Raw genomic sequence first — 26365 nt, forward strand, 5'->3', positions numbered from 1 at the left:
CCTCCTCTCGTCGGCTGTTCAGCTTTCTGCTGCTCTGAGCAACCCCCATCACCCCCACCCTCCTGCCTCTGCTACAGGACAGGGGTCTGGTCAGGATCCTTGGGGCATAGTCCCCATCCCCTGGGCTCCCCAAACTCGGGCCCCCCCAGACCGGGGGCAGACATTCGAGAGAGGGGAAGAGAAAACACTCTCGCAGAGGCTGGGGGTTTAAAGGGAGAGGTTTATTTCATGCAGTTGACACCCACAGCAAGTGGACGAGTGTTGGGACAGGGGCTGAGGAGAGAAACTGCCCTGCCGTCACCGTCCCCTCTCCCACCCTGGGCAGGGGGGCAGCTCATACACAACTTTCCATGGTGCTGCCAAGCCTCAGAGCCACCTGCCAGGGGGTGGACGGAGGTGTCAGAGAGCAGGCAGGCACAGACCAGGAGACTGTCCTCTGGCATAGGCTGGGGCCCACAGCGAAAAGCCCACCTTGGGGCAACCACAGCGGCCTGCAGGGGAAACAGGAGGAGGGGGCCGACCTCTCGGGGGCTGCAGCCAAGCACGGAAATCCATACCTGTGTGCGCATTACGATCAGCCTGTGGGAGCCCCAGGAAGGAAAACCACTGGGCCAGCTCTCCAGGCCCCTTCTGGCCTCAAGAACCAGAGGTCAGCCATGGCTGTGAGGTCAAAGGATTGGCCCTGTACCCTGTGCTGAGTCCCAGGCCCTGGAGCATCTGTGCAGGGAGAAGGAGCCTGATGCAGCCACCCCAAGGTCAGGTGCTCAGAAGACAGGGCAGGCGGGACGCACGCAGGAGGAAGGAAAAGGGGTGTGTGTGCAAGTCAAAGCCAGAGACCAAGTCCCTCTCAACCCGGGGGCTGGAGCGGAGCTGTGTCTGCCCCCGGCCAGGCCACTGATCACACAAGCTCTGAGGCACCCGGCCGGCCTGAGGGCACAGGCTCCCAGGGACGGACGAACAGCTGCGGCCCTGGGCCCCCCGAGCCAGCCACTGCCTCCTGCTCTGCGGAGGATGTTACGAGGCCAGAAAGACCTGCTGGGTGGACACAACCAAGCACAGCAGGGAGGAGAAGCCAGGCCAGGGGACCAGGGCTGCTGCCTGCCCCTCTGCAGGGCCCTAGAAGGTGCCGGACACGGGCTCAGCGGGGGGGGCCCAGCAGCTGCACACCCCACGCACCCGCCTCCCTCTTCTGTCCTGCCTGCTGGAGCTACCGGGCTGGCTGCCCAGAAAGCTGGGCCCCTGCCCTCCCCACACCTACCCCCAGCAGACAGGCTGGAGCGCAAGGTTCAAGAGGCAGGGCTCCCTCCCTGCCCGGGAGACCCAGAGTAAGGGTCCTCAGTCTCGGGACAGGGGTGGGCGGCTGGCTTCCTTCCAGTCCTTTGCTTGGACAGGAGACACGTTCAGATTTGCTGTTGGCATCAGAGCTGGAAGATGCCAAGTCAGTCTCCGTGGAAAGCCAACTCTTTGAAGCAGGATTTGGAGTCCTTCCCCATGTGCCCCTGGCTGCACACTGAGCACCCCCCCCCAGGCAAGCAGGTCCTGCTCCCCAGACTGGGCCAGCAGGACAAAGCCCCAGGACCCTGGGAGCCCTGGCCAGGCCAGCGGCACGCCTGCAAGCAGGATGGACACTCGGACAAGGCTGGGGTCAAAGACATCCTAGCCAGCCTCAGGGGGGCTCTCCCCCAAGTGTGGGGGGGCGGCCCAGAGCTTTCGAACAACAGCCAGTGGGGGAAGCTGGAGCAGCTGCCGGGATGGGGGATGGGGGAGGCACCCCAGGACTGGAGAAACGTCTCCGCAGCTGGCACTTCTGGGCAGGATGAGCGTGCTTTAAACATGTCACTCGAAGATGATCTTTGTCCCGGGGGAGGGTGCAGGATGCCAGCAGGGGGTAGGCAAGGCGGCCCAGCCGAGGGGGGGAAGACGGGCCCTCGCAGGGCAGGCCACAGACCACAGCCCATGGATGGGGCCACGGACGGGGCCACCCTGAGCCCATGAAGCGCTTCTGCAGCAGACCCTTCTCCATGCATTCTGAGGCACTTAACAGTTGTTCTCATTCATAAATACACAATTTTATTTGCTATTTTCAGGGGAAACTTAGGCATTAAACTGTAAGCTGATAAAATACGGATACCTAAAAAAGTATAAAAGTATAAATATCCCCTTAGAATAAATTTTAGTGAATTAAGTCTTAATATCTTTAAATTAAAAAACCACAAGCCTATCTATTATGTCAAGGTCCTAGATCAAACAACGCTACGTGGCCAGCAGCGCCCACAGGTACACCCCAAGGCCAACGAGGGGCTGCCCCCGCCCCGGGCTCACCGGGAGGACGGGTCGCCGGGCCCTAAACGTGCCCTCTAGAAAGGTTGTGATGAATTTGAAGCCAAACATTTAACAATGTACAAGAGACCTTACAGAAAGGAGGAGGTAAATCCCGGGTGCCGGAGAACTTGGTTAATCAGGTTATTGGCAAAGAAGAGGGCACAGGCAAGAAGCCTCCGGAAGCACTGGAAACTAAGCACGCCCAGGCCTCTGCCCTGTTCGGCGGCAGTCACAGCGCACAGCGGCCCTGGCGAGGAAGCAGAGAGCTGCTCGTCCAAGCCAACCCCCCCACCGGGCTCTGACAGCCCCCCGACAGCTAGGAAAGATCTGTCCTCAAAGCATGCGAGCAGCGCTGTTTACAGGGATCCCAGTCGCTCCAACGTCATGTCCCGCGGGCAGAGCCCGTGCAGAGCCCGTGCGGGTCGCCAGAGTCTCAAACACCCCAAACCCCAGAGAGAACTGCATAGTTAGACAAAGAAAAGGAGCGAGCCAGCAAGAGGGAGAGATTTGTGTAAACATCCGGTTTTCAGAGTGACCTGGAGTCTCCGCTCCGGAAGCCAGGTGGACAGGCCTCCCGCCCCGACCTCCATCCCAGGCGAGACAAAGGCACTGACGGGTGGCAGCTCCGCCACAGGCCCATGGCCGGGCCACACCACACAAACTGCTCCGTCCCTGTCAATGACTTCACACATCAGTCCCAAATGCGGCAACGCTTGTAGGCATTTCTAAGGAGTAAAAACGCAGGGTAGTCCGTCCACACTAGGGAAGAAGGGACGCAAAGTTCTCTGGCCTGGAAAATACAAGTGGAGAAGCCTCGACTGTTCCAGGCAGGGTCAGGCCGGGGAGCCTGGCTCGGAAGGAGGCCGGGCCTCGGGGCCGAGGCCCGGGAAGTAGTGAACACGTGGAGGCCGTCTCTCTCAGGAGCCACCCGCCAGGGGTGCAAATCGCCAACCACTCCTGCCGGGGAGGCAGAGCGGACTCCCTGACCCGAGGACCAGGGCCTGGTGCACGTGTGGGTGACCAGCAGACACCCAGAGCCTGGGGCCACAGTGCTGCGGCCACTTCCTACCAGCAAGGCCCAGGCTCCGTCACAGACTGTTTATGTTAGCACCAAGAGCGCTGTCCTTTAAATGACCTTCGGTGATTACAGGGGTTGGCTGGAAGCATCCTGCCTCGGGCCCATGCAGCCCGGGGAATGCCTCACGGAGGCCCCCGTGGGGACACCCACCCGGCCAGCATGCCTCCTCCAAGTGGGGACGCCTGGCCTCAGACAGCTGGTCCCGTCTCTCACCACCCACCTCAGAGGCAAAAAAGGATCCACACCCAAATCTCTACAGAGAAATTGTCAAACGCAGGTTTCTTCTCACGGCCAAGCTTCCTCCACATGGCAGATCGTCGCAACTTGGGACAAGATAAAATGTTTCTTCAGCTGTCAACACTGTGTTCTCACATCCTTGAACCCCGTTCTTGCAAAATCTGAAAACGCCAAACACAGACAATGAGGACCTAGGTGTTGGATGGGGCTGCGGCCTGTAGCCAGCTGGGAGCCATGAGGCCCTGAAGCAAAGCACCTGTTCCCAGGAGCAGGGCCCAAGACCCCAAGTCCGCCTGCAGGTGGCTCAGGGGGCCGAGGAGGCTGGCACGGAGGGTCAGGGGCCAAGAACAGGCTGGGAGACCCTTGCTGCAGGGGCCGGCCCACGAACCTCCTGGCCCTTGGGAGTCCCTCCAGATCTCCATCCCAACCCATGGCAGGCATATTCACCCCCACTTCCTACCACAGCAGCCAGCCCGTCCCCTACTAGGCGCCTCCCTGGGCCACCTCGGGGAGGCCTAGGACGTGTGTGTGTGTGTGTGTGTGTGTGTGTGTTGGGGGGGGGGGACACTTGGGACTTGGCTCCTTATCAAGTGCCCAGAGGTCCCCCGCAGCATCCCCCCCGATGGCTGCCCCTGCTCTCCTCCTGCAGGTGCCACAGCCCACCTGATAGGCACCAACTCCTGAGTCTCCAGCCCGGCTAGGTCCTAGGCTGCAGACATGCGTGGACCCTCAGGGTCCTCAGGGTGTCAGCGGTCCCCGCCTCAACCTGCTCTTCTTCCTTGCCCCATCACAAACCATGTCCCCTCAGTGTCCCCTCAACCCTGCCCCAGTCACACGACCCCTAAGCCTGGGCCCCCAGGACTGCCCCATCACCTCCACACCCATCAGTTCAGCCCACACGCTGCCTGGCAGGCCTCCCATTTTGCTTCTCAGTGCGCTGGCCCCCCTGCCTCAAGGGTGCCGGCCTCTCCTCACTGCAGCCCTGCAGAGTCCTCTGCCCCTTGGCCACCATGCCTATCCCTCTCACTCCTCCCTCCTCGGCATCTCAGGGACAGAGAGGGCCCCCAGCCTCCCTCAGCCCTGAGCACGGGTGGACACCTGCAGAGCTGAGCCCCATGCAGCCCAGGGAGCAGGGATGGGACCACCCCGTGTCCGCAGGTGGGGGCTTCAGAGCCGGCAGATCTCTCGCTGTTTCGATCGATACGGGCAGTACAGCTGCTAGGCACCACGTAACCATGAGAAGTGCCTGAGTCCCAGCCTGGCCCAACCCAGCTGAGGCCAGCACTGTACGGCAGCCCGTGTCATCGGCCATGCGAGAGCTGCCTCCTGGGGGCATTTGCCAGATACGGCTCTGGGGACACTCTGAGCCCAGACCCGGGCACAAGGTGGGACTGTGCCCTGGGAGGGGCCAGCCCGCGCACACCAGGTCCAGGCCCACATGGACCCTCTGGCCAGAAAGCAGCTCACTGCCTCCCAGTGAGGCCCCGCCAGCCCGCAGCCACCTGCTCCCAGGCCAGGGGGGTTGCCCAGAGCAGCGAGGCCACAGGACCGGGGACGCCAGTCACTCACATTCACCAAGGGCTTGTTCTGAGCCACTCAAGAAGGCCCAAGTTCTTGAGGGTCACTCCAGCCTCTGCCCTGGTGCCCTACACACCCCTGCCAGTCCCTGGGCCTCTGCCTGCCACGTCTGAGGGCTCCGGAACACCCAGCTGGCATGGTCTCATGCTCTCCTATCCTCTGTGCCCACCTCCTGGGACCCCACTCCGCTCTCTGTAAGGTGCACCTTCCGCTGTGATAGGGGAACAGCGTCCCGGATTGAATGTTCCTCAGCCCAGACAAGAACAGACCCTACATCTAGTAGGATTTGTCAGCTGGGTGGGAAAGCCCAGGAGGCCCCTGTCAGAGGGATGCGGTCTGGGGAGGGGACCCAGGATGGTCACACGCAGGTCCCTGCTATTCCCAAAGTGCTGGTCTCAGCCCCATCGTCTTTGCTTTTTGTAGGGCAAGGTGGACTCTGTGGGAGCCCATGAAGAGTTGTCCCTCACTCCATGGGAGCCCAGCAGAGGAGAGGGAGTGTCTGAGTCCATAGTGGAGAGGATGAAGCCTGTGCAACCGAAACGTGGCCTGGAGCAAGGTGACCACACCAGAGAGGCTGCCCCACCAGAGTGAGCCAACAACTGTCTCCTGACGAGGACAGAAAACCGGGCCTAGACCTGTGACAGTCACAGCCCTTCTGCCCGGGATGGGCTCTTACTGGGCCACCTCCCACAGTGGGGCCGGAGCCGCCCATAGGGACCAGCAGTGTCCCCCAGGCAGCACCCCCTCGGACGGGCCCAGGCAGGGGGCACCACCCCACCGTGCGGACCCAGGGCTGCTGTGTGACCGGCCCCTCCCACCACCTGCTCCTATCACAGGCGGCAAGCTGTGCTCATGCTCCGCTGGGCCAGGTCAGGTGCCTGCTGAGCCCGCAGCGCGGCCGCTCCGAACACAGGTGGGCCACAGACACAAACCACACGTCTGCTTCCAGGGACTGAGTGAGGGACGTAAAACACCTCCGTGATTTCTGACGTCCTGCGTGTACTGAATTAACAGTATAAGCTTAAATTCACGTTCCTCTTGACTTTCTCGATGTGGCTACTAAAAAGTTTGAAGTGACAGATGGACCACGCTCGTCCAGACCAGGGCTCGGCAAACTGTCTCACAGAGCCAGGTGACAAATACTTGAGGACTGGTGGATCAAGAAGCAAAACTGAGAATGTTGTATATGTATGTAATCACCAGAAAGGAACTAAAAACAGAAATGCCACTCTCCATTTGCAATTCCCAGTCCAGACCTCTCATGGCTGGGCGGTCAACCTTTCAGGGCTTGGATGGCTACACGCCTTTTCCAAGCATCTCCCAGGGCAGAAGCTGAGGGGCCCCCAATCTGCATGGCTTGGCCCACGACCAGGGGGCGGGGAGGGCCTGGAGGGAGCAGGGGAGCCCTGTGGATGATGCGTGGCTCACCCACCTGTAACCTGCCCTCTCTGGGCCTCGACTCCCTGTGTGCACGATGAGGGCACAGAGCAGGTGGCCCCTGCTAGTGGTGAGCACAGTCGGGCTCCGGACCCGGGTGACGGGAAGAGGGATGGGAGGAGCAGTTGGGGGCCAACGGAGCATCCGCGGAGCCCCTCATCACAGGGCAAACAGACAGAAGGTCCTCACAGACTCCTCTCTATCAGCACCCTCTCCTGAGGCTCAGGGGAGGAGATGCCCCGAGCCCACAGCAGAGTGACAGCAGGGGCGGCCGGTGTCCTTGCCCGCAGACATCCACGGCAATGAGGTCGTTCCAAAGCCTGACACACAGGGTTCTCAGGCACCCCAGCCGAGGTCCCGATGCCACCCACAGACATCCTAAAGGACACAGACAGACAGCCCCCCCCCCCCCCCCCCCCCCCCGCCCCAGACAGGCTGGCTCCGCTGGAGATCTACAGTCAGGTTCTAACACAGAAGGTTCTGTCCACTAGAGGAATCATAAAGTGCAGTGGAGGAAGGGCTGGGGTCAAGGAGACTAAAGTGAGTGGTCAATGAAAGGGTGACGGAACTCACCATGACATTTACACTTAATGTGAGACATTCCCATTGTGACCCATGTCGCTCTGGTTCGGCACGCAGCATGCGGCAAAGGAGAAGAGAGGGCACCATTAGTGCAGGCTGGGACGGGGCGGCAGCCGGGAAGCCCGCCCGCAGAGGCTGAGTCTCCCATGGCGGCGGCAAGCATGGGTGCTCGGGGGCAGGAACCCCCCTGTGCCGGGTGGTGAAGCACAGATGGGCCAGTCTCATGTGGGGGTCCTGGGCCCCGAACCCACGTGCCCAGACATGCCATGGAGGAAAACACAGGGCGTGGGCATCTCCTGTGCCCCATTGTCCCCAGGCCTGGCGCTCCCAAGGTTCCAGACCTCTCCCTCCCTCTTTTTATTTATTTATTTTTTAAAGATTTTATTTATTTATTTGACAGAGAGAGACACAGCGAGAGAGGGAACACAAGCAGGGGGAATGGGAGAGGGAGAAGCAGGCTTCCCACTGAGCAGGGAGTCCGATGCGGGGCTCGATCCCAGGACCCTGGGATCATGACCTGAGCTGAAGGCAGACGCTTAACAACTGAGCCACCCAGGCGCCCCTCCCTCCCTCTTTTTAGTGAAGAACTGAACCTTGCTCAAATAGAGGTGTGGTCTTTGCTGCTGGCCCTGGAAAGGTTGTGATCTCCAGGCCACACGGGACGGTCTAAGAATATGATAGGGGAGGGCTCAGTTGGCCAGGGGGCTGGAAACTGTGATCAGGCAAGTGGGCGATCAGTCATTGATCAGTTATCAATCGATCTTGTGTGTCACCGAGAGCAGTAAAATCCCTGGACAAGGAGGCGGGGGACACCCTGGGGGGCACTGTTCTCTGCGTGCTACCACCTGTCCCAACTCCGCAGAGGAGCCCCGTGCCCATCCCTGCTGGACCTGAGCCCTCCCTCTCTGTCCTTCCGAGCAACAAACCATACCCCAGGGTCCCCTCAGTGAGTCCTGCAAGCGCTTCCAGCAGATCTCAGATTGGGGTTTGGGAGGCCCCCCAAACTGGCAGCTGAGGTGGGCCACCCTTGTGTGGACCGCTGCCCTCACTAAGCTGCCCACCCGATTCCCGCCTTGAGACAGGAGACTGGCCATTAGTGCCGGGAGGCTGACCCTTGGCGCCCTGCTACAACCAGGCTGTGCCCGGTGTCCCCAGATTACCGCCCCCAATCCAGCCCCAATGGTTCTCCGTGGCGTTCTGGAGGCTCCAACCACGTTCCACCTCCTGGGGAGCTCCTGTCACTGCCCCCGTTTACGAGCCACAGTGGCTGCCACACTTCAGACCCAGGTATTTTTGGAGAGAAAAACAGGGCACGTTTTCAGAAACAAAGGGATTTGGGGTCATGCCTGGAGCTTCCTCACGGCACAGACGTAGCCTTTCTGCAGCAGAAAAGCTACCTGAGGAAAATGAGCTCAGGCGGCTGCCCTGGTAAAGCACAGCTATGAAAACTTCTCAAGCTCAGAGATCAAAGCTTCTAAAAATGAACAACTTACACAGGAATTCTGCAACTGTTCAGAAAGATGTGCCTCCTTATGAGGCTGGGGGCTCTTGGGGGGGTGGTGGTGGTGTCACTTTCTACCCGACTCAACGGGAAGCATGTCCCCAGGCCGAGCACCGCCCCCACACGTGCAGCTATGGTGCTGTGGGCCAGGGCGGGGACGCCCCGTGTGATGGACAGTCGCCCTGCCGGGAAGACGCAGGACTTCTTCACCCGGCCATGAGCCTCGTGAGGACGGCCACCACGAGAAGGCTAACGTGCACAGGGACTCCGCTGTCTGTTCCTAAGCCCACACCTCCAAGGAAGGCCCTGAAAGGGTCACAGGGCAGTTCTGGGCCGGTGGCTTTGACCAGAGGCCACCTGGTGGGGCTAAGAGTCTGAGGAAGCATCAGAAACCCCCGACTTAACGTCATCAGTTAAAATCCTCCAGGCTCTGGTGTTTCCTGCACTCACTCAGGTACCCCGGGGCTCTGAGCTTGTGGGGGTGCCTGCCAGAGCCCCATCCCCACCTCCCTGGCCCCCCTCAGAGCTGGTTGCACGGCCCTCAGGCCACCACCATCCTCCAAGGCCCAGGAGTCCCACCAGGTGGAGCCAGCGACCCCAGAAAAGATGGCAGCTGCTGCCCCATGCCCCAAGGCCACCCCGAAACCCGGCATGGCCACCCCTGCCCTCCTCGGAAGACAGAAGCACCAACGCCCAGCATGGAGCCAGTACACAGGGACGGCCCGGGCTGAGCCAACACTCCGAGGAGTCTGAAAATCAGAGCATCTGCAGGATCTGCTGCACCTTTTACAAACCAAACACGACCCCCAACACATGGATGGATGTGGCTAAGGCAGGTGCCACCTGGGTGGCCCCCCTCTCCAGCCCTGATGTCTCAAGTCCCCAGGAAAACCATCTAAAATGGTATCAAAAGACAAACTTCCAGAAGCAACTCTGCCTGTCCAAAGAGGTGTAGGCAGAGGGCATGGGCTGCAGAAGCCACAGGGGCTCGCCTCCAGGGGGAGCCCCTGTTCAAAGACCCCTGGCTCCACCACCCGCAGGCCACGGGACCTATGTGTCCTTCCTTCCGGGACTCTGCTGACGCATCAGGCAAAAACTCTGTGACAAGGAATGACAGCACGAGATGGACGAGCCGCCAGGCAGCCTGTGCAGCTGGGAGACGACGAGAGGGGGCCCAACTCCGCCAAGGGCAGCCGCCACCCCATGAGCCCCTCTGCAGGCGGGAACCGGAGGGTCCGCGGCTGTGCCCAACTGGCCCAGCGCCCGCCTGCCCGTGGTCACCCACCTTGGCTTTCTCGCTGGGCTCGCTGGTCGTGCCATACGGGGAGTTGTGCAGCTCCTTAGAGACCACGCACAGGAACTCGGCCTGGTCTTCACTCCCATAGTTGTAGGAAGAGCCGATGCTGACCAGCTGGGAGGACAGAAGAGCAGCAGCATGGGGTGAGCACGGCACACCAGCCCACCCGCCGGCAGGGAGACTCTAGCCCATGAGCGCACGCCGGGGACAGCTGGCACTCGGGGCGATGGAGAAGGCCAGGGGCGGGCGTGCCACGAGCAGCAGCGTGGGAAGGACGAGGACAGTGTGGGGGCAGCGGGCAAGGCCAAGCAAGGAGAGTGCGTGGGCAGCGTAGCCTGTGTGGCCAGAGACGGGAGAGCACGGCGGGCCGGCCACTGGAGACGTGTGCCCTGCCCTCTGCGGACCCCGGGGGTGCAGATGGAGCCATGGGTCTGCATGCAGACCGTGTTCTCACAGGGCACGCAAGCCTCATCTGAACCAACCTCGGAACCTTGTTCTCGCCTCGGCGCTCACCACTGGCTGACCCTGGGCTTGGTGCCAACACCACTCAGGGTTCTTACCCTACTTTCCCCACAGCAGTCCCAGCTCCTGCTTCTGGGAAGTAGAGCATTTCTCATCAAACGGGACTGGTTCTGGAGTTTCGCTGGCAAGAACCGGGAGGACGACATCCTCCAGAGACAAAGACTCAGGGACAGGAGAGGAACCTGGCATGTGTGATGATTTGGGATCCGCGCAGAGGAGCTAAGGACTAAACCCTCAAGCTGAACACAGAGAGGAAGGGAAAGGCCCACGCAGGAGGCAGGAGATTCTCCCTCTCAGCGAGAGAGCTACAGAGGTGCTTTGTTCCCAGCGAGGGTGACCTTGCAACACCCTGCCCGGTGCCTGCAGCCCCCATCTCCCCAGCCTTTCTCTGGGCCGCACAGCGAGGGAGGACGCGAGGGGCATGGGAGGGGACCTCTGTCCCTGCACAGTCTGTGGCACAAATGTAACGAGGTCAGATTCTACCTGGACCCCGGCACGCGGGTAACACTGTGAGAGGACACAGAGAGCAGCCCTGACAGCCTCAGGCCCACCCCCCACCCCCCGCCCGATTGGAGGGAGGACACAAACACTGCAGTTGTCTCAGTGACATTTAAGGGGACTCCAAGCATGCTCTACAGTATGATCCCGTTTCAAAAGACCCAAAGAAAAGGTGTGGCCTTAATTAGAAAGGAGGCTGGGGTGAGCCTGTAATTTCCCACCCTCTCTCCCGGCAGGACCACTCGCCGTGGCTGGAACCTACACTGGATGGAAACAGAAAGCTCTGAGGCCCGAGGGGGCCTGGCGAGCAGGGCAGGTGAGACCTGGGGCTGGGGGCCGGGGAGGGTCACAGGTCCGAACCTTAGTTCGAACCTGCCCGAGGGACAGGAACAGTGAGCAGTTTGTGGAAAAGGTACTGGCCAATCGGTGAGCATCCTGGACGCGCTCCTGGGCCCATAGCCAGTGGGCTGCAGCTGCACAGGCCGGGAGCCCGGGCTCCATGAAGAGAAGGAGCACTCCCACATCCTCATGTCAGGCCGGCAAAGTGGAGGGCACAGCTGCGCCAGAGCCGAGGGCAGGAAAGGGCCTGGGGGGCCGCAGAGCAGCCCCACTGGGAAGGGCATCTGTGCCAACCACAACACAAAGGAGCCCAAGCCACCATCTGCTCAGCCAGCATGGGAGGGGACGCAAGGGGACGGGAAGGTGGGGCCAGGCCGGGATGCACGCAGGCTGTCAATCCCACACACACAGAGATGCCAGATGGAAGCACAGGGAACAGTCCCCGCAAAGCACGGGCTCAAGTAAGAAGGATAACTCAGAGAGAAGGGTGGGGAAGCGGGGACGGGGACTTCTGTGGGGAGGGGCCCTAGAACAACTCGACCCGCCCCACCTGAACACCCGTGACCAATCCCGTCAGAACAGGGCACAGGCCGCTGTCTGCGAGGTGCCGGAGGACAGTGACAGGCCGCCACAGGCCCCCGACGCCTCACTACTGGTCCCTGGGGCCTCACCTGCTCGAACTTCCAGCCGTCAGACATGGTGGACACCATCTGAGTGAGCTCCTCTTCCTGACACTGCAGCACACGGTACACGTGCTTCACCGGCACCTGGGAGAGCCACAGCCACGGATGAGACGCGCCCCGCGGAGGACCCAGGGAGGCTAACGTCCCCCTCAGGCTCAGGTCATGGTGCACAGAGCGACCCCGAACGCAACCAGCAAAGCAAAACAGGCCGAACAGCTGTTTTTCTCCCCCGCATCCGCCGTCCAACAGGTCTCTATTTCTAAACTGCAAAGTTCAGTGAGTTGTGCTCCTGAAATCCCGACGGCACCTTGAGCTAGATGTGAGCACGCGAGGACTGCGGACGTGAGGGAAGGCAGCTGGGAGGGGACGGCGGGGAGGGCCTGAGGAGCCGCCCACGGCACTCAGACCCGGGCCCTCCCTGGGGGAGGTGGCTTCCGAAAAGCTGCTGTGTCACCCAAGGCGCCGAGGCGCCCACCCACCATCCTCCGCTCCAGGCACGGTCTCTGGTGCTCAGAGCACCACGGGGCCTTGCCGGCCAGCAGCCTACCCCCCTGCACCTGCTCCTCTGGTAGGAGGCCACGGCGTTCGGCGCGAGTGTGATGGGTGGCCACAGCCGGGAGGGGGCTGGCTATCACACAGCCCCAGTGCGCTCACTTGTGACAGGGACGACACCGGCGCTCCTGGCCCAGGCCCCGAGGAGGAGTTCTTCTATGCCCACCACGCAGAGGCCTCAGTGCTGCAGGCATGGGTCATACTACGTGTTTAGTGGGGTGGCTGGACAGAGGGGAGTGCGGCGGCCAATGGCCAGAGACGACTCGGGAGCCCGTGGTCAGGTCTCCTGCCCCCTCCCTGGACCCCTCCCTCATTGTCTGGCGCCCGAGGGGCTCCCGCAGGAGACAGGGCTGGGGGCACCATGGCCAATCTGAGCAGCCAGGCCGTCAGCGAGCGTCTCACAAAGGCCGAGAGCTCTAGCTCGGGGCCTGTCAGACAGCCGGTGGGAGGGCCCACGATGGGACGGGGCAGCCAAGGGGCTTCAGGTGGGTATAGACTCCAGATGAGCGAGGCGGCTCTCAGGGCATGTCCACTTCATGGCATCCCCCCCGAGGAGCTGCTCACTGGGAGACGGCTCGCCGTTCTGCCAGCCAGGGCGGAGCTCAGCCCCTCCAGCACCTGCCTCTGCATAAGATGCCGGACATGGCCTGCTTCACACACTGGGCTAACGGGCAGCAGAGTGGCTGGACTGGCCAAGTGCATGTGGGCTCCACATGGGGATCAGCCCCAACAGGCAGGCACACAGAGCCCTGACTGCTCTCCTCTCCCAGGAAAAGCCACGTCTTCGTGAAACCCACATTGGCCTGCAGGACCCCACCCTCGTCTACCCTGAGCTCACTGCCAGCCGCAGGCCCTTTGCACCTGCTGCGCCCTGCTACAATGCGCTCCCTGAGATGTCCACACTGGAAGCCTCCCTGTTCTCCGTCCCTGGACTTTCCTCTGCGGCACTGTCTGTCCCCTGCCCCTGGGGTGGAGACCCTTAAGGGTGGGCTGGGCAGGAACGGACAAACACACTCAGTGTGCGGCTACAGCGGTGCCACAGGACATGGCCAGAGAGCAGGCCCGTCAGGCATTAGGACGATTCCCGAGGAAGACAGTCACGACAGGGACAGCACCGATCCTGGGGTCTCGTGCAGAGGCCGCCCCTGGCCAGCGCAAAGGCAGGGAGCGAGCTGCACCACTGTGACAGACCTCAGAAGCTCGGGCCTATTAGTCACTGCTCTTACCTGCGACGTTTTGCTGTCTCGTTCTCTAATTTTGTCCTTTACAAGTTTTATTAGTGAGGTGATATTGTAAAATTCTGCTTCCTCCAGCACTCCTAGAATAGAAAAAAGTAATTTTCACCAGATCCAAGAATAAATGTCCCGCCCCTGTCCCTCTGTGGACCTACAGCCCATGCCTGGCCCTGGCCCCCGGCAGCTCCTCGGCCCCGTGCCAACGGACCCCATGCAGACTCTGCTGGCTCAGTGGGGCGCCCCAGGATCAAGGGCAGACGGCCCATTTCCTGAATACACTCCTGGCACGTGCCACTCCAGGTGGCCTGCTGGGTACACTGTCGCACACGCATCTACCCCGAGCTCCGCCCTGGGCGCCCCTGGATGGAACTTGGAAACCTTCCCTCCGTCGCTCGCGGGCCATCTGCTGCCCTCACGTGAGGCCCTCATGCAGGTCTGTCACTTGGTGCCTCAGTTTCCCCATTCCACTGGAAGCCGGGCCGGTTGAGAGGGTGGCTCCAGGACTCTTGACAGTTTAGGGCTGTCCTTCTTCCCCAAGGCTGCAACTCATGCTGTACCCATTTGGGGACTCTCCGGCCCCACGACCCCTCCTGCGCATTCCAGAAGGGCTGTGCTGGCTGCCCTGGCCAGGCCTCAGTCTACACAGTGCCCCACACCGGCAGCCCCAGCAGCTCCGGGCCATGTCCTAACTGGGCCCCCAGGCAGCACAGTCAGACGGGGAGCCTGGCGGTGGGCAGCTGCACTTACAACGTCACTTCTCAGGACGGCGTGTGGCCGTGTAGGTGACGAAATGCAAGCCTGGTGCCATCCTGTCGGCCACCCCCCTCAGACCTGTGGGTGGGGACTGAGAGGCCTTGCGAGTGGGACGCTCCAGGTGCCGGTGGCCGCATGGACCCTTCTTTTTTTTTTTTTTTTTAAAGATTTTATTTATTTATCTGAGAGAGAGAATGGGAGACAAACAGCATGAGAAGGGGAGGGTCAGAGGGAGAAGCACACTCCCGGCTGAGCAGGGAGCCCGACGTGGGACTCGATCCCGGGACTCCAGAATCATGACCTGAGCCGAAGGCAGTTGCTTAACCAACTGAGCCACCCAGGCGCCCCCGCATGGACCCTTCTGAAAGTGCGGTGATCGAGGCCGGCCAGGAGGCAGGGGACGAGGCAGGGCAGCAGGGGCCTGTGTGCAGCAAGCACCTGCCTCTGAGCAAGCCGCCCCAGGAACAGTCTGTGAAGTTTAGCCTAGAACTGCACGGCTCCACCAAGCCCAAGGAAGGCGCCTCAAACAACACGAGTGCACGTGTACACGGAAGTCCCCTTCGGGTCTGGAGGCCCAGAAAGCGGCAAAAGTGAAAGGAGTGAGCCCAGGTCAGTCCCGGCAGTCACTAGAGGATCCGGCAGGAGCCAGAGCCCACGCAGAGCGTAAACACCTGGACCTCTCAGGTCCTGACACGTCAAGCTCCCTACTCGCTGTTCCCAGAGCTGGACCGTTTGAGAACAGACAGAGCTCAGAGGTGAGGGTGCAGAGGTGCCCTGGAAGGAGCGCACCCGGGGCTCACCCGGCGGCTATGTCCAGGACAGTGTGAGCCAAAGTAGCCGTGAGAGCAGAGCCCTAGCCCCAGCAGCATCGCTAACTAGGCTCCTGACATGGCCCAGAGCCCAGCTGACCCGCTCCCCGCTTGACAGCAGTCCTGACGGGTCAACCTGGCCGTGAAGTCTTTGCTTCCCGGAGGAAGACAGGGGACGAGGTGGCCAGCAGCCCTCACCTCCTGGAGACAAATGCCTACTGCCCCATGGGGCACAGGTGAGAGGCAGCTGGGAGCCAGCGAGGGCACGCAGGCATCTGGGATTTCTGCAGGGGAAGGTGTGCCCGGCCTGCTCCTCACAGGGCGGCTCGGGCTCAGAGGAATCTGTCTCAAGTGACCAGTCAGCCTGTCCACTGGGGCCCTGTCCCCAACTCACCTTCCTCTGCGAGGTCTTTGTTAATGACCAGCTTCCCGTGTCTCAGGTAGTTCAGCACGGGCCCAAAGTAGGTGGGGTCTCTGTCGATTAAATAGGCACCAGTTTCATCCTACAAAGAAGAGAACACCGTGAGTCCTGGCGGGGAAGGCAAGGATCCCCACAAGTGACTCCAGGCCAGGCCGCGTGGAAAGGGTTGCAGAGGCACGTGGGTCGTGTGTGTCCCTTAACCCGCAACCAGACAGCGCTGCAGCACTTCGGGGAGGTGGCTCTGCGGCCTCTGGCAGTCGGCAGCCTCGCACCTTGTCTGTCACCACCTCAGGTCTAGGCCAAGTTCACCTCCCTTTATTTACTCGGCAGCGAGGTGACTGAGGCTGAGGAATGGTTCAGCCTCCGTGCATCTCAACATTGCCCAACACAAGGAACCTAACACAGACTCTCCTCCTGGGCACCTGTGGCAGGGCCTTCTTATCCTGGGGCGGGGTCAGAGGCCCACACAACAGCGACTGTGTGGAGAGGCCTGACCAAAGGAGCCACACCCCAGGGGCAGTAGTTCCAGAGTCTGAGCAGTCTACAAAACAGACCTTCAGAAGGCTCTTCTCCCACACCGGGTGGCCCCGGTTCCTCCCGGAAGTGCCTGGGGCCTGAGGGTTAGAGCCCTCTGCCCAGCAAGCTTCCACAACCGGCCCAGGGGGTGCGGACATGCCGACCTGGGCACGAGGGTGGGGGCAGTCCCCGAAAGACGCCTCCACGGAGTAGAGCCCAGGGAGTGCTGCCCAGAGTAACGGGCATGGAGGGTACTGTCTGCGAGGAAGGGCCACAGCAGTCTAGTGGGGAGTGACGGCACCCTGGGATCCACTCTAGGCCATGGACCTGACTGCGTCGAGGGCACTGCATATCTGCTGTGGGTCTGCTGGGCAGGGCCCGGCCCGGGCTGCCATCCTGCTCCTCCCGCAAGCCCACCTCCCCTCCCCGTGGCCCCGGGGAGGCCTCCCTGACACAACAGGTCAATGGAACAGTCAGCTTGGCAGGCTCTGGGGGGGCCATCCACAGGAGCAGGACCACAGAGGACAGTGTGTCAGCATCTCTGTAGGGCGAACATGGTGGTGGGAAGACCTGGAGCTCTTGGATGTGCACTGCCTATGGACACCAGATGCAGAGACAGAGCGAGGCAGGAAGCATTCCAACCGTAAAGCAATAGGGCCACATTAGGGCCCTATTTCTCACCCAAGTGTGGCAGAACCTGGAGGTTCCAGGGGCTTCCTGACGTCCACCACTGCAGACCTGCTCTTCTTACGTCAAGTCAGTTAGGGCTCTGAATGTGTGCATGCTGGGACCTGGAGCCTTGCTGCTCAGTGGGCAGGACCCGGGCACTCAGCCCAACCTCCTGCCAGGACAGGCCACTGCCTGCTCTCCCCTGTGGGCTTCTGTCCACCAAGGCGCTGTCCCAGCTTCACCCAGACCTCCCGAGTTCATCCTCGTGCTCCACCCCACCCACCTAAGGAAGCACCAGACACTGTCCCGTGGACCCCTGCCTCCTGTCCCCCCAGGCCCCACCTGTTCTCCGAGCAAGACCAAGGACCCCGTGGACCAGCTTCTGGAAGAAGGATGCTCGACCAGTCTCCCTACTGGTAAAAAGTGGCCATGAAGTCAGGGGCTCGTCTCCACCCCCACCCTCAGGTGTGAAAAGAGCCCCATGCGTGACATGTGCACATCAGCAAGCTCAGGAACAACTCACTAGCTCCCCACTAACCTCGACAGCCAGCTGGCAGAAGGACAAGATCCAATGGGGACAGGGCGCCCCAGGGAACCTCCCTATCACACTGGGCCCACACTAGCTCGAGAAGACCATCATCACACCGCACTCCCCCCGTGGGGGGCAAGCCTGAGCTCCAGAGCTTCCGAGGCAGTGTGCGCTCAGCCCCGCGGCTGTCTTGACGTGGGCGCCAACACGCCGAGCCCTCATCCCGAGGCTGCCTGGGGGCCCCCCGCCTGGACCCAGAACAGCAGGTTCACTGAATGGCCTTGTGTGGCAGGCTGTGCCCCGAGTAATCCGACACCAGGGATGCGCTGCCCCCTGCCAGTGACCAGCCAGCCGGCCCGGTCCTGACACTGAGGAGCAGCACTTAGGGAAACTCAAAAGCGGTTTCTTCCATGGAGTCCCGCCAAGGTTCTCTGTACCGGTTTCTTCTTGGGGATTTGTTTTGATCGGATGGACTCTGAGGTTGGGCAGGACTCTCAGTACTCTGACCTGGGCTCGTCAGGTGGAGGGTTCAGCCTCCACAGGAAGTGCCGGGGGCCCTACACCAAGACCCCAAAACTCCACCAGGCTTTATCCTGGGCTGCTGCCCAGAGGATCACAGACCGACTCTCTGTGTTCAGACGCGCACAAGCAGGACCTCTTTAAAAAGCACGCGCCTCAGCACCTGAGCGGGAGCAGCAGGCTCTAGAGCTGAGGGGCGTCGCCGGGGGCAGGCCGGGGACAGGCTCCCCCAGCACCGCGGCCGGCACGCCGACACCGGTGCCTCACGTACTGTGCAGGGCACGCAGCCCTGGGCCCTCTAGCCTACAGCAGAAATAAGGAAGAACACACAACCCAGAAACGGAGAAAGAAAGAAACAAACAAAAAACCCCAATTCAGAATATGAATCTTAGGCTCACTTCTGCAAAAGCCCAGAGAAAAGCACCTTGGTGCCATCTACCCTGGCGACTGGGGGGGCAGTGGGGGTGCGGCCGCCGGCACGCCACGTGGGCATCGCCGCGACAGCACGCACAGACAGGACCCTGGGCCGCTCATGCCTACAACGGGCAGCAAGGAACGCGGCAGGACATGAACGCTGGCTGGTGGCGAGACTCGTGGGCCCCTCGTCTCCTCTTTCTGTCCTGTCCTCGATTTATACAAGCGTGTGCTACATTTATAGAGTGGCAAGCTCTGTGTGTTTTTGTGTAAAAGAGCCAGAATGGAGACTCCTTTCTTCACAAATCACTTCCCTCTACTGACCTTCCCTACTTCTCACTGAATTAGCATCTGACCTATTTGTGAAGCGCTGGCTTTAAAAATATACATGTATCTTAGGGTGCCTGGGTGGCTCAGTCCATAATCCCAGGGTCCTGGGATTGAGCCCCGCATCGGGCTCCCTGCTCTGGGGGGAGCCTACTGCTCCCTCTCCCTCTGCTCCCCTGCTTGTACTCTGTCAAATAAATACATAAAATCTTTAAAAAAAAATAAAAAAAATATACATGTACCTTAAGGGCTTTAAACAGGGGAAGCGGCCTTGGCTTAGGAATACGTAACGAGGGCCAACTCCCCGCAGGCTGTCAGTCCACACACACTTGGAGCAGGGCGGCCTGATGATGCCCAGGTCGGCTGGATCCCACTCCTTGTAGGACCCACCTCCCGAGACTGAGCTGCTGGTCTCCACGGGAAGTCTGAACCCTGCATCCCTGAGCTTGGGCTGCTGGGCCACTGGCCCCAGGCAGGGAGGCAGCCAGGCCACAGAGATCATGCTCTGGCCACGAGCCCCGTGTGCAGTCACTTCTCTGAGAGGAGCCAGTGGGCAAAGGTAGGGCCAAGCCCACATCACATGCTCTCCCAGGAGACACTTAACTGCAGCCCTGACAAGGAGGGAGGCAGAGAGGACAATCCTGACCTGAAACCACTCCCCCACTCCCCGCCCTGCCCCACCCTCTCCTTTCTGAGCCCACCCAGCGCCCCTAGCCCACACCACTGGTTAGGAAACAAGTGTTCTGCAAGAGGCAGAAACACACCTGCGCCACTCAGTAAACAGCCCCCAAGACTGAGGTTCTCCCTGCCCACACTGCACCCAGAAGTAAAACCCGGCCATCAGGTTCAAGGGGCAGGATGGAATGCACTGCCCAGCAACGCACTGTAGATAAAGAGGGCGCTGCTCGTCCCTCAGGGCCAGCTGGTCCTGGAAATGGCGATGAGGAGTGAGACTCTCACCAAGATTCTAAATGGAAAAGAACTCTGTTGGCGTGACAGCTCTCTATGGAGCGTCTGCACTTGGCCCCGTTCCATCACCTTCACAGCCTCCACAAACACGCCAGGAAACGGGACTCCGCCACCACTTTGTTGTGGGAGAAAAAGCACAGCCACTGGAGACTGGAAATGAAGACGGCTGAGTGTCCTGAGCTAAATGGGAGGTAAATTCTGTCAAATCTCCCCGTTAAAATCTAAATGTAAACGCACAGAATTCTCTGTGCACAAACATCTGCAATCAACCTAATTAGAAATACTTAGCTTTTACTCTGAAATTATCCATTTTAAGAGACCAGTCCAAATTTGCACACAAAACCTTCAACCTCCACCCCCTTCTCTGTTGTTTTCTACAGTTTGTCAAACCCTCCGTCCAGAAGAGGCCTGAGATGTCACCAATTACAAATGATGAGGCAGTAGACCCGGAGACCAAAGAGACTTGTCTGAGGCACCAGGATTTGCCGGGCTGGGCCCCTGGGCACCCAGGAGTGCCAGCGGGCTCTGATTTACCGTTCCCTGCATGAGCCCCCTGAGATGCCCCGTGTGTGCTGAGATCTGACACACTCCCACGCCCACCCAGGAAGTAAGGGAAAAGCAGGGCTCTGGGCCGACACAGGGTGCATGTGTCCGGGTTCTGGGTCATTCTCACCCTCAGTGCCGGCCCTGGCAACAAACCCCCTCCGACCTCAAAGAGCACCCAGCTCCCAGGGCCCCGACCCCCACAATGTCCCAATTTAGGATGACATACACGACTCACATGAGGCTCGCCCAGAAGCAAACACAAGTGCCCGCAAGAAAGGGCCCATCCGCAAGGCTCCTCTTGCAGCAGGTGTGCGTCAGATTCAGCCACAGTGGGTCCACCCCCAGGTCCCCAGGAATCCATGGGGGTGATTCACAGTGACCCACTCAGTCCAGCAGGTCTGCGGGCACTGAGAGCAGACGCCAGGTCACTCTGGGGCCAGGGTGCTGAGTGGACTGGCCAGCCTGAGGGCCGGTCATCCAGGTCAGAGCTGCTGTGATTTATGTCACAAAGCAAGGGATCGTCCATCTGCAGGGATTTCGCAGGTGCTCCCCTCCCTAGAGACATTCCAGCCTCAGAACACCTGCACGTACATCCTCAACAGACGTCACATTACTGATTCTGGTGGCGTGAGTGCATGTGTTTAACATAAAATTGCCGGCACAGGAAAGTCAACTAGTGATGGAAACAGGCGGGAACCATGATCACCTGGGGCAGAAGCACCACACCAGAAAGCCCCTCCACAGCCCCAGAGGCGAGGCCTCCTCAAGCCCAGAGCCCCCAGGCCCTGGGGCGCCCTACCCACGGTTCACGCCCAGCCCCCTGCTCCGGTGATGCCCTCGAGCCCTCCCCACCAGCTGCCCCCACAGCCACCGCCCTGCGGGCTCCAAGGGGGCCTCTGCTCTCCTCCTACACTTGGCCCTGCTGGCAGATCTGGTGCAGAGTTCAGCCTTCCTTCCTGCTGGGGCCGAAGGGCAGGTCCGTGGTTCCTCTGCTATGTCACCGAACCTCCTCCCTCTTCTTGCCCACTGCACAGTGACTAGGCTCGGTTGGTGCCCCTGCTGCTTGCCTCGGCCTCCCTGCTGGAGCTGGCCCAGCCCATCAACTCCAGAACTGTGGCCACCCAAGCCTGACTTGCAAAACCAGGCCAAGATCCTAGAAGCCCAACTGCTGAGGCAACTAGAACCCACCAGAATGTGGACGATGGGAAGAGACACTTGTGCACACCCATATGTGGATGCCTCAAGCCCCTTCCAAACACGTGGGCGGATGGGACTGGAACCCTAGAGCCACAGTCTTCAGGCTCAAAGACCTCAAGTTTCTTGCAAGAAAACTCGGTGGCTGCCCAGGAAGCTGTGTCCCTCCCCTGTGGCACAGGCTCCAGGCTCCAGAGTTGGGAAGCCGCCCTCGGGCCTTTCCTCAAGTCAGCCAGGAGCTCTAGGTGGAGCGCCAAGAGGCGGCCAGGGATGGACGGGGGACAGGAGGGCCAGGCTCGCACACACTCACCTTCGAGGCTGGCCGAGCAGCAGGAGCTCCCCTCTGGGACCAAGGTTTGCGGTGATTCAGAGAGTATGTGTAAGAAACAAACAGCAGCAAGAACAAATTCTGATGGGGAGAAAAAAGCATTCTTTCTAAAAACAAAGTAGAGACCACCGCGAGTCATCTCCATCTGCTGTGAGGACCCAGCACGGGGCACGGGGTGGAGGTGGTGTGACCTGCACCATCTTCCTAAACTCTCACAGCAACTCCCGGACTAACGCTCAGAGAGGTGCACCAACTTACCCCAAAGTCGCACAGCGAGTTAAGTTCTGGTCAAAGTCAAAGTCAGGCCCGAGTCTCCAGTCTCACTCTGCCACCAGGGAAGACACTCCGTCTCCCCAATACCCACAGCACACCAGCGCCAGCCCGGATGTTTCTGGCGCTCTGCAGTCCGGGGAGAGCACCCTGGCCATGCACAAACCTCCCTCGGTGCAGAGCCAGCTCCTTTAAGGGACTTTAAGGACAGTTGGCCCAGTGACTGCTGACCTGGAGCGTCTCTGGAAGGGAGCTGTGAGCACCCACTCACAGGTGAAAGCAGCTACAGACACCCTGTCAACAAGTGGGCACCCCAGTGTTCCCATAAAACTCAATTTGCAACATCAGCCAGGTGGGCCACAGTGTTCTGACTATGGCTCCAAACCAAGCCTAGTCACGGTGCAGGGGGCAGAAAGAGGAAGTGCTTTGCAGCGACAACCATTTCCTCCCGGGCTGCCCTCAGATGGCTGATGGTGGGGACAGCTGCAGGCCCAGGGCCTATGTCTGAGGCCCTGAAGCAAGCTCTCACTCAAGCAAGTCCTTTCTCAGGACCTTCTGGCCTGGAATCACGGGCTGCTTCAGGTCCAGGGCTGTCCAGTTAGGGGCCCCGTGGAGACGTAACGTGGGCTCTGCCAGCAAACACCTGCTGTACGGGGGAAGGGCGGGAGACCCTCCCTCCACCCGGGTCCTAGACCAACCACAGCACGTGGCCAGGGCTACGAAAACGCTCCGAGCCACATCCTCGACCAAAGTGTGAAATGAAATGCACCCAAGGCTCGGGTTGCCCACTCCAGGCCTCAGATAGGACGACACGGCTCTCATGGGCGCCCAGGATGCTCTTCAGAATTCGGGAAGTTAGCCTTTCGCCTCTGATTTAGTTACACGGAGCATAATCTGCTCTTTCCACTCTAAGGAATCCCCACTTCTCTTGCCAAGCAACTTAGAAGTTTGTACTCCCACCCACATCCCTCATCGCTTGGCCGTTGTCTGTAAAATCTCTTCCACTATCTTTCCAATCCCGACACTCTTGCCAACACCAAGTACACCCAGAGTGAGCACAGGCAAAGAACTGCAAGTGACATGTCACCAGAGGCCCTGTGATGGCCCCACCTCTCAAAGACCCATCTAACGCCACAGAATCTGCACCCCAAAGGCAGGACAATGGCCCCATCAAAGGACAAAAGCTCAGATTTTCTCCAGGCCTGGCTCAGACAGCAGAGACTGAACCCACCTCAAATCCTACTTAATCTGAGTGGTTTCCAACCACCAAGGAGCAGTATTTCCTGTTTCCCTTTCAACTCCTAAAGCATCTCCACACTGAAACGGGGGCTGATTCAGCTCTAAACAAATGCTAACCTGTTTTCAGCAATGCCTAATGGGCCAGGTACCATGGAATACAGACTTAACCCAAATGAATCACACATCAAGTATTCACAAAGCACTTCCGGGAAGGAGTGTCACACCTGGCCCGCCCCTTACGAGAACCTGGGAGAAAGATGACCCAGACAGCAGGGGAGCAGATGCTGAAACAAACACCCCAAACACAGCCTGGCTGGAGGAAGCCCCAGGAGGAAGTGAGAATTCATACTTGGGCGGTCTATAAAGAGAACCGCACGGCAGCAATGGGCCCAGAGTCCGCACTGAAACCAACGGGTAAGGGTTTGGAGTCCAGAGCTGGTCCCAGGCTCAGTCCTGAGAGAGGGAGACCAGTTGCAGCCCTGCTCCCCACCCTCCTTAACAAACTGTTGCCTTCTTCAGAAAACGTCCCATCACTCCACCTCTCCCACAGGCTTCTGCGGTGTTTAAACACAAGCTCCAGGCACTCTTCCAGTGAACTTCAACCCACCAGGTTCCCAAAAGGTCCTGGTCTCCCCCTTCCTTGGAACAACTTCCCCTCGAATCCCCCCACCCAAGTCCGATGCAAGCACCAGCTTGCTGGAGCCCAGGAGCTCAATAAACACTAGTCAGGTGCCCAGCAGGAACCTTCCACCAGGTCTGTGCTGCTGACGTCCAGGCCTAGGGACATCTGCCAGGTATGCTTTCATTCATTTTAACTATGAAGTGAGGGCTTCGAGGTTTTTACAAGTGAATCAACATCCTGTTTCTCTTCCATCATGTAATAATCACTGGCCGTCCCGCTCCTCCAAACACCCCTTCCCCTCTGCCCTCAGCCTCTGCTTCCTCACTCAGGGTCTAATTATCTAGGAGTGAAGCTCTGGGACATTCTTTCATCAGAAAGTTGGGGGGGGGGATGACACTGAGAATCTGACACTGAGTATCTTACACATTGTGTCTCATTTGAAGTAAAGCACACTCCTACCGTGACTGATGTGAATCAGCATTACTCTTTGTTAAATTCCCATTACCCGCGACAAAAACTCACCCTTATTTACTATCGACTACCCTATGAGACAGAAACTGTATCTGCTGCATTACCTTCATGTTCTAGATTTCACTCTTACAATTTGGAGATCAAATGTGGGTAAGCACCGGATGGTGACAAGAAGCAACCGCAGCAGATGCGTTCTGGTGGGTTAATTACCTCCCCCAAAGGACTGTTATTACAGTAGAGCATAGTTTTTTTTAAGTCGTTTTGAGACAGTAAAATAAAGGGATGAAATGACTTAACTGTGGAAGCTATAGTTAATTGGCTATGAATCAATTGTTTTAGTGATGAATAGAGACTTTGCCTCAAAAACAAACACCACACACACACACACACACACACCAAAACCCCAGTGGACAAGTGCAATTTAAAATCTGATGCAATATACAAAACAGGAACTCTCGAGTAGAAATCCCAGTGAATGACCACTGTGGCCCAGTGTTTTAATACAAACAAACACACAGTAAAACATACACCCTCACCATAAAAGGAAAATCACAGCAAACAAAAGCCTATTTCTGTCCTGGAGAGGCCTGCCATTTTCTGGGAGGTCAATTCTCTCTGAGGCGAGAGCTTGGTCAAAGGAGCAGTGGAAGCAGCTGGGGGTGGTGGCGGGGGAGACTGGAGCGCTGACATCTCAAACCCTGATTTCTGCCAACGACAAGTGGTCTTGTGGTAAGTCAGGAGTTCTCCTCTCCTGATCGTAAGGTCATCCCACCCTGAGAATGGGCTCCGTCCGCCTTCCCGAACTTGAAGAGGGAGCTGAATCTTTCTGGGAAGACTTATGCCTGGCAAGCGTTGAGCTGGCGAGGCACAAAGCCAAGTGCAATTATGTACGCTCAACTGAGAAGACCCAGGAAAGTTAGGTTGCGAACCGCCACGGATAAATATAGGTAACTACTCTTACAATAGAGCGTTTTCGGAGTTTCAATCCGTACAGACCCCGAGGAGCTCTTCCTCAGCCACACAAGTCTCATAAAGGTCATAACCGAAACAGTTTCCATTATGTGCACAACAGTACCAGCACTTAATGAAAGACAAGCTGCAAACCAACCGAGGGACTCCTACCCTTTCGGGAGGGCAGTGGGGACGCAGCCTGACGAAATATTCCTACCTGGTCCCTCCTTGCCACCCCTTCGCACGCGCAACCTTCCCTTTGAAAAATTACTCTACGGCCGGCCCCTTCTGCGAGTGCCGATGCGAGCGTGTTGTGGCTGTAAACGACGGAGCGCCAACTCTCTAAATGCAAGTCACTGGGAAAGGCAGGTCACCCGTGTCAACCCCCCCACGCCAACGTGAAGTCAAACGTCTGGAATGCGAGCAGATGAGGAGGAGGCCAGGGTTCTCCGATTCCCCAGGGCCACTAAGTACACGGGGCCACAGAGGAGACGCTCACAGAGCGGGGCCATGAGAACCTAGAGGGGAAAGAAAGTGGATCCACAGCAAGGTCCGGGGTGTGGGAAAGCTCCGCCGGGGAGCGGAGAGGGCGAGAGGGAGCCGAGGTGGGCCGGCCGGGGGTTCTCGAGGGCGGTGGGCGCCCGGGCACCAGGCCCGGCCTCCCCGGCCCGGCACGGACAGTCGGGCGGCCCTCACCTTGTCCGAGTCCAGGTCGGGGTCGGCCTGGCACAGACGGTACAGGAAGGATTTCGGGTCCCGGCACAGCGTCTGCCGGGTGGTGAGGAAGTAGGTGCCGCCGACGTTGAGCCGAACCCACTTGGACACGCCGCCGGGGCGCTGGGCCAGGGCACCGAGCCCCGCGCTGCAGCGGCGGCACAGGCCGGCCCCCAGCCCCGCCCCGAGGCCGCCCGGAGCCGGCGGCAGCGGCTCGCAGTGATTCTCCGCCATGATCCCAGC

At 59.7% G+C, this 26365-nt stretch overlaps 1 protein-coding gene across 1 annotated transcript; it reads right to left on the reverse strand.

The window, feature by feature from the left end:
* Positions 1 to 528: 528 nt before the first annotated feature.
* On the reverse strand, positions 529 to 26358 carry KCTD5 (potassium channel tetramerization domain containing 5). The gene is made up of 6 exons (XM_032425919.1): positions 26105 to 26358; positions 15818 to 15926; positions 13853 to 13944; positions 12063 to 12158; positions 10021 to 10146; positions 529 to 3798 (listed from the first exon to the last, which is right to left on the reverse strand). Exons 1-6 carry the CDS (start codon positions 26354 to 26356, stop codon positions 3769 to 3771), a joined length of 705 nt encoding a protein of 234 aa, XP_032281810.1. The 5' UTR covers positions 26357 to 26358; the 3' UTR covers positions 529 to 3768.
* Between the last annotated feature and the right edge of the window lie 7 nt (positions 26359 to 26365).

The sequence above is a fragment of the Phoca vitulina genome, unplaced genomic scaffold, assembly GCF_004348235.1.
Source record: "Phoca vitulina isolate PV1807 unplaced genomic scaffold, GSC_HSeal_1.0 scaffold33, whole genome shotgun sequence".
Lineage (NCBI taxonomy): Eukaryota > Metazoa > Chordata > Mammalia > Carnivora > Phocidae > Phoca > Phoca vitulina.